At 42.0% G+C, this 8,519-nt stretch overlaps 1 protein-coding gene across 1 annotated transcript; it reads right to left on the reverse strand.

Annotated features, from left to right (window-relative positions):
- Positions 1-1,823: 1,823 nt before the first annotated feature.
- LOC101470375 (keratin, type II cytoskeletal 8) lies at positions 1,824-7,218 on the reverse strand. Its single transcript, XM_004545157.2, has 9 exons — positions 6,687-7,218; positions 5,236-5,444; positions 4,607-4,667; positions 4,375-4,470; positions 4,113-4,277; positions 3,541-3,666; positions 3,181-3,401; positions 3,040-3,080; positions 1,824-2,812 (listed from the first exon to the last, which is right to left on the reverse strand). Exons 1-9 carry the CDS (start codon positions 7,137-7,139, stop codon positions 2,502-2,504), a joined length of 1,683 nt encoding a protein of 560 aa, XP_004545214.2. The 5' UTR covers positions 7,140-7,218; the 3' UTR covers positions 1,824-2,501.
- Between the last annotated feature and the right edge of the window lie 1,301 nt (positions 7,219-8,519).

Here is an 8,519-nt window from a genome sequence, read left to right on the forward strand (position 1 = left end):
CTGAGGTTATGGATACAGTAGCTGGTCTACAGCTTCTGGGACAGATGGGCCAACAAACAATGCAGCGCCGTGCTGTTCTGTGTGTCACAGCAGAGTATTGCTATAGCAAAAAACATTCAGAGCAGATGGTTGCACAAGGCAATAAAATCATCACCCACTGGTTTAAGTTTCAGTAAGTACTTATAAAAAGACCAAGTATAAAATAATAAAGAACAGGCTGCTGGGTTAATAAGCATGAATAGATCATAAAAGAAACCAGATACCACAGAGCATATACACCAGACAATATACTTGTGACCTATTCCTGGTTGGGTCTGAATTACTGAGGCCACTGGGGATACAGGACTGTCGGGTGTGATCTGCAGTGGCGGACAGGTTAAGTTACTTTGCTTAGATTTTTCTTTCTTTTTAGCATTTTGCTATTTCAAGTTTAAGGTTTAATGTTTTAGGGCTGTATTTCACAAAGACATTGAAAGCAACTACAGCACTAAAAATTCTGTACCAGCATCCTTGAGAAAGAAACTGCTCCCACCAGAGGTTAAGTCCACAAAATGGTTAGTTTTCATTTTCCAGCTATGTTTTTTTGCACATAACAACAATCACTGTGTTTAATTTAACTGAGCTTGGATTTTGTTGCATTTTGACTAAGCTAGCTGCTTCCCATTGTTTCCAGGCTTATTGCTAAGCTACACTAACTGCAGGTTGCAGTTAATATGCAGGAAGACATGGATGGTATCATGTGTTCTTATCTAACTCTCTACTAGGAAAGCAAATGAAAGTGCCCAGTGTACATTTCTCATACTCATCCTTTCAAAGTGAAACCTTATGCAGTGTTGACTAAATTCAGTTAGAGCAAAGCTGGGCATGTTAAGTTCTGGGAGGATATCTAAAGCATGATAAGCCTGAGTTTATAGCTACTACTTTCATTTCAGCTCTGCTGTTACTATGCTGTTATAAACACTGACTGTTTTTCCCAATCAGGCTTTCAAACCCTGAACATGCTCTAGTCTCTCCCTGTGTCTGGCTGCAGTACATTAAGTGTCGTGAACAGTGGGTGGGATTGTGGTATTTGCAAAGTTTTCTGTCTATAACCTCATGAGAGGCTCTATGGCCTTGGGTGGGGCACCACCACCACCACCACCCATAATTCATGTTCAAACCAGTTCCTAGATGGGCTCAAAGGCCTCTTAAGGAACAATGGACTGTAAGAGAAACCCTTCCTGTCCTCAGATATGTTACATGTGTTCCTTCCAAGCACTTGCAGATTCTCAACACTGTCAGCTTTAGTATGAAATGTATGTTTTAGGGGTTTGGGTTTTTTCTTTTTTTAGTTTGCTTGTTTGATGCTTGTTTTTTTATTTTTTAGGATATGTGTTGGATTTCTTTGTTTTGGTCACACTTTATGTGAGCTTTTAGTTGGTGTTAAGAGACAATATGACAGTTGCAGACATTTTTGAGGAAGGCCTAACGTTCAGTTCATTTTGTGAAAGAGAAACTCTTGAAATAGGGTGAACAAGGCAGGCTGGGACTTGCCAGGTATTCCAGGGAAAGATTTGTGTGGATTATCATCCTTTCTCATGTTAGATGTCGAAAGCCTCCTTTATCAAAAGCAGTACTTGTTTGTGTTGGAGAAAGCAACTGTTAGCAGCCGGAAAAACCAAGATAGCAGTTCCCTTGAGGTGATTTCCAGTGCTTTGTAACGACTGTTCTGTGCATCTTTAAGACGTTTCTATTTGTTTTCACTTTCTTATCAAGTTAACAAACTACAGAAAAATTAACAGTGTCAGTGAATTTCAGCACAAACGCAACACAAGCACATCATGTAGATTTCTGTTTGAACGTTTATTATTGTGCAAACAGGAAAGTAGAAGTCACGAGAACTCGTGTGGCTGCTCTTCATCACAATTTAGAGTTTAACTACAAAAGGTTTGTCACTCCCTGCTCAGCATATAATGGCCTTCTTTTAAAAGTTGTGAATTACAGGTTGGTGTGATGGCAGTGCCTCCTGTTGGTTGAAGTACACAGGGTGAAAACACAAACAATACTGCCGCCTTTTGGCTAAAAAAGTGTGGTGCAGTGAAAGGTTTAACTCTTTAGCCCTCGAAAGCCTAGTTTGAGTAGCCTTGAAGCTATTTTCTTAACCTGGAGGTTTCCCTTTATTTCAGGGCTGCTTATAGAACAAACTCAAACTATTCAAACGGTCGTCAAACCACATCTTTACCTTTAATATATATTGTGATTGTCAACACTTATCATAGGGTATGGGGAGGTTTAAGGGGGAAAGAGTTAAAGTCTGGCACTGCTTCAGGTGACAGTAGAGAATTTAGAGAGTTTTTGGATATTTAAGCTCGATAAGCACCGCTGTGTTAAAAATATCTGAAGGAAAGGTGTGTTTACACTTCTTCACACATTTTTTGGGTGAAAATTGGATAATGAAAAAGAATGTGCTTTTTCTTAATCTTCAACAACAAATCATGAATTTCTCAAAACAGGATGGAAAATCACTCTTCGGCTGCAGCTTCAGCCTCCACGTGCTCCAGCTCCTTCTTCTCCACAGCCTCTGGTTCCTCGGCTGCCGCTGCTGGCTTCTCCTCCTCCACCTGCTCCTTCTCCTCCTCCTTCTTCTCTTCCTTCTCTTTTTTCTCCTCGGTCTTCATCACCACTGTCTCCGTCTTGGTGACTGTGGTGCTCTTCACTGCCGTTCCCTCGACTGCTGACGTAGACCCACTGCTTGCTTTGACTTTATCAAAGGAACTGCTGATGTAGGAAGGGATGTAGGAACTCTCCAGACCGTAGGCATTGTAGTTCACACCTACAAATTCAGAGGAAGAAGTGAGTGATTAACATTGACACATGCTAATATATCAGAGTTGATATTATGAGATTCTAACAATATAAACTGTATCCTCAGATATGATATCTAGATAAGATGGCTTCAGTCATGGCAAGGTTGTGGGCTTGTCTGACCAGTAAAATGCTCTATATAGCAACAATTAACAAAGCAGAACTAGAAATAGTTGCACATAAGTATGAACTCACAAGTCTGCTTGGACACAGTGGTCTGAATTCCAGCTGCCAACCTTTGGGAAGAAAGAAATAATAAATAAAAGACAAGAACAAGTAAAAGCATGAGTATATTGCTATGTAAGATGTAGGAGAGCATAGGTGCTCTTAGATGACCTGTTCTCCTCTCCTTCCAACAGTTTCCTGTATGTAGCAATCTCAATGTCCAGAGCCAGCTTAACATTCATAAGTTCCTGGTATTGGCGGACTTGGAGTGCCATATCCTGTTTGGCTCTCTGAAGAGCTTCTTCCAACTCTCTGATGCGGAGTTTGGCATCTTTCACCGCCAGTTCGCCGCGTTCCTCAACCTCTGTGATCTGAGCTTCCAAACTGCTTCGCTAAAAGTGGGAGAAGCCAAGCAGAGCGAGGCATTGAATTCAATGGCCTTCATAAGCCCGGCAATGCAGTTTGAATTATTACCTTAATGTCAAAACCTCAAATCATTCAAATGAACAGAAGAAAATCTCTGTCCCTCACCTGAGCTTTAACCATGTCGATTTCAGACTGGAGCCTCGCCATCCTGCGGTTCATGTCAGCAATCTCAGCCCTGGTTGACTTGAGGTCTTCTCCATATCTACCCGCCGACTGCTCCATCTCTGCGTACTGGCATGAAAAGAGACAGATCATAGTGAAACTTTAAAACACAAAGTGATACTGCTGGCAGGTTTTTTGCACAATTAATTTGACATGGGGATCAGGAAATCATGTTGCAGCACTCCAACATGCAGTTTGCAATCTCCAGATCCATATTGGCTTTCTGCTCTTTGACTTCTTTGTATATGAAACTTTTCAGTATGTTGCAATAAAAGTAAAGGAAATCGCCTAAGATAGAATATCAGGAGACAATAGAGGTCAGAAAAGTCAGAAAAGAGAAGGCATCCCACACCATCTGCCACAAGTAAAACTCTTGTACCATGCAGAGATTTCAAGTTCATGCTCTTCAGTTTTAAATGTTCATGAACATTAAATAAGCTTAATGGACTGTCCTCACAGATGATGATCTATTACATAATTGTGGGCTTTAGTTTCCCATAGCTTTGTGGTCCCACCTTGGTCTGATACCATGACTCAGCCTCCTCTCTGCTCCTTTTGGCAATGTCTTCATATTGGGCACGCACTTCAGCGATAATTGCGTCCATGTCAAGATTACGGCTGTTGTCCATCTCCACCACAACAGATGTGTCCTTTATCTGGCTCTGCAACTCATTAATTTCCTATGAAGGACAAAAAAGAGGGAAAACATACAACTGATGCCTCCTGTAGAAACACTTTTTATTAGGCTGGAAGTGAAAAATGAAATGAGGTAATTACTGCATCGTAGAGCTGCTTCAAGAATTCAATCTCATCTGAAAGTCCATCCAGTTTGGCCTCGAGGTCCACTTTCATCATATATGCTGCATCTGTATCCTTTATTGGAAAAAAGACAGCACTGAGAACATTCATTGTTCATTACAGTCAAAGTTTAAAAAGAGGGCATTATTTTTCCTCATGAAGGCTAATTGTAGTTTCAAGATCAAGCATTTACTAGAAAGTCTGCACAGACCTTCTTTAATAAGACGAAGTTGTTCTCACACTCATTGCGCTTGTTGATCTCGTCCTCATACCTGCAGAAAAGGAGAATTTTTTAGTCTGTATATAAAGAAAAACCGGCAGTGTGCAATCATCATGGTGGGAAAGGTGCTTTGTCAGAACTGATAGCTCCATAAGTTAATATGGAAATGGTTCCATAAGTTACCATCTTTGCCTAATATGTGAAAAATCCCAGAGTCTGCCAGGGCAAACATGCAGATCTGTGTGCTGTGGCAACCCCTTCTGAATAAAGGAGCAGCTGTTTAAATCATAAGCTATTCTAGTAAGAAAACCTCCGTGAATACATGTGGTGCTGACAGTGAATATTAACTGTGAATATTCAGGGTTATTGTTATTTTTGCTCCACCACACTGCAAATGATTATTTTTATCTTCTTATCCGCTCTATCTTGTTGAAACTTTGGGTTCCTGACAGGAAGTTAAAAATAGCTCTGCAGGCTTTCTAAAAGCCAAACTGCACAAGTCTAGGAAAACTGGAAACAGAGTATCGTTGGCAGTTTAAGACTTTCCCAAATCTCGGACAAATAAAGCATGCCTTATGCTTGAGTGCAAGATTAAAGTGAAAAATCTCAACTCCACCCACTTGGTTTTAAAGTCCTCCACCAGGCCCGTTACGTTATGCAGGTCCGACTCCAGTTTGACTTTTTCGTGACCCAAGTTGTCCAGCTGCTTGCGCAGGTTGGCAATGTAGGCCTCGAACATAGCATCGACGTTTGAGTGAGATATGGTCTGCTCATGCAGAAGTTTCCATTTGGTCTCAAGCATTTTGTTTTGCTGTTCGAGGAAGCGTACCTGAAGATTGAAAGGTGGATGAATGCTTAGTAAGAAAAAGGAAGGAAACATGTAATGGGCAGAAACGTGTGGGTGTATGTGATGACTGAAGCTCTGACTTGGTGGATGAAAAAAAACAATGGGGGAGTTACACAAATATCAAAACCTTTCCATAGAAAACAATAAATAATGGAGTGGTTGGTCACTGGGATATGTGGTGGATAGGGTGGGTGTGACTGAAGAGTTTTGTTTGAATCCAAAACATACAGAGATTAACTGAAAGGAAAAAATGAGTAACCAGACTTCTCTGGCCTCCAGCTGCTTCTATCTGTCACAGCAAATACTCCAATCTCAAGTTTAACCCACTGTGTTGCGTTTCAACACGAAGTGGCACTGTTTCTCACTTGCCACACAGCTTGCCCCTTTTACAGCTCTTTCATTAAGCGTCATGACCTTGGGTGGGGTCTGTGCTACCACTCAGCAAACACAGGAGAGGCAGACTGCTGTTTGTGGGTGTGCCATATCACACCAGTGCGCATAGGAGTGGACGAGTGAGCTGTGTTTTACAAGCAGGAGAATTACCCTCAGCGTGATTGATTTTTATATCAACTTCTGTCCCACCCTGCTCTCCTGAAAGCTTTGTGAACCTTAGTCTGTTTATGGGTTTCAGCGACAGATAACGAAAGAATGTGGTCTCTGGTGGTGAAAATTCAGGTCATAAACGTTGAAAATAATTCGGTAAATGAGATTCTGTTCGGTAGACACCTGACACTTCGCTCTCTACTTTCACAACCACTCGTTTTGCAGAATATTGCTCGTATGGGGAATGCACTCCTTTGAGCAAAATTCATCTGCTCTTCATCCCACTCCTGTACTCTGTATCCAGGTTGATCCTTTTATCTGAGCTCTATGATCTCGCCTGAGAGTGAAAACACTGGAAGCAGGAAAGCCATTAAGCAAACCAGGCAATATTCCCAGCAGACTGTATAGATTGTTATGAAGTTTTGACAGGGAATGTCTTAAGGATGATCTCTTCTGTGAAATGAAACTTCTTTCATCTTTCACTCATTTTGGCTTGTAGCGTATCTCTGCAGTTTGTCTGTGCTGTTCTGCTACTGCCGTCACATTCAGTTTCACCCCAGCACTCCTGTCACTTATAGAAGTGTGGATCGTTTGCTGTTGGTGTTTTGCAGTTTATATGTGCTTTTCTGCAGCATGAATTTCAAACACAAGATTTCACATTTCATTACAACCTCGACTGACCTTGTCGATGAAGGAAGCAAAGCGGTTGTTCAGGGTCTTGATCTGCTCCTTCTCTTCAGTACGGATTACCTGGATGGTGGGGTCGATCTCCAGGTTCAAGGGAGCCAACAGGCTCTTGTTCACTGTCACTGCTGTGATGGGGGCCACAAATTCATTGGCCATGCCACCTGCTACACCTCCACCAAAGCCTGAATATCCAAACTCTACACCACCTAATCTTTGTCCGGATCCCCCAGCGGCAAACCCACCGACCGTCTTACAGCCCCCAACACCCACAGCTGCACCACTGCTGCCCACTCCTCCATATGAGCTGCGGACACCGTAGCTCTGCCTGGCACTCCCCACACCATGACCTCCATAGCCAGAGAAGGAGCGGCTGCTGAAGCCCTGCGTTGGGCTTCTGGGTGAGGACACAGTGGAGTAGGCGGTGGTCTTCACAGCTCTGACAGACATGGTGTAGGAGGAAGTCTGTAGCACTGAGGTTTTGTGAGAGGAGAGACTGCTGAGAGGAGAGTCAGGCAGACAGACCCACCCTGGTCCTGTGTACTATTTATTAGAGTAGGGGAGGAACCCTGCTGAGGTGCGATTGGCTGGTGTCCTCAGTAGGGGAGTGAAGGATAAGGGGGGAGAAAGAGCAAGAGGGGGAGAGATGAGGGAATGTCAGGGGAGAAAATTGCATCATGTTACACTTTTACAGCACATTAAAAGCACAAGAATTACGTAATATCAGAATGCCTTTTTTATATATAAAAAAAGGTTTCCAGAGATTCTGAAAGCAGAAGCTCTGGAAACCTGGAAAACAACCTTTGTGAAGTTGCATTTTCCATGCTTCATAGTTACAGTTGCATTAAAATTATTTTGCAACCAAGTTTACTTCACATGCTTTAGTCACACCTTGGACACATACGATCTACATCCTCATTGTATTTTACATATACTTATACACACACAGCAAACACTGGGTATAAGGAACATGTACACCACTTTATGAGCTTCCCTTCTACTTTATAACACCTCTGACAGGCTGTGATATATGGCAAAGTAAACTGTGCTTGGACAGTATGATGCCCTCTCCTAGCTGGTGGGCATCGACTGTGTAAACCCAGCAAAACAACTGCAGATTTAAAACATTGAATATGTTCCACCACTTTTTTGTCTTTGTATTTTTTGAAATATGTCTTTTAACATTTTATACCAAATGTTTTGTTACCTGTTGGACCAGATTTGTGCAAATGTGCAGCTTGCACAAAGAAACTATGTAATGGGCTGGGTGTTTCATTATCAGCAATAATTGCCACCGATCTATGCTATGTACACACACACATTGATAAACATTCCTTCTGTGTTTGCGCTTCACCTGCTGATATACACACATCCATCAACTCCATCAATTCACGTTGTGGAAATCTTCATTGATTTATCACTTGGCAGATTTATGACTCACAATCTTTTCAGGGCATTTCAATGGCTGTTGCCTAATTTAACCAGAATAACCCAACGTCTTCCCTCTAACAACATTTTTAGCAAACGTCTGTTCTTTGTTTTTCAGGTTTTGTCTGTCAGGGAGGGAAAAAAGACCACCTATTTATGAGCTCACGGAAAGAGAGAAATCCCATGGTACACTGCCATGTGCAAAATAAATGTGAACAGACACAAGGGGGTACATCTTATGGAAAGTACAACCTGAAAAAAAGACTTGTAAGCTGATCAAAAAATGTGTGTTTCACTTGGCTAATCTCAAACGGTGACGTGGTACTTCACAATGGAGCACTTGTGCTAAAGTTGGAGACAACCATATATGTACAAGTCTTTTTGCACAGCATATGTACAGCC

This window comes from Maylandia zebra, linkage group LG5, assembly GCF_041146795.1.
Source record: "Maylandia zebra isolate NMK-2024a linkage group LG5, Mzebra_GT3a, whole genome shotgun sequence".
NCBI lineage: Eukaryota > Metazoa > Chordata > Actinopteri > Cichliformes > Cichlidae > Maylandia > Maylandia zebra.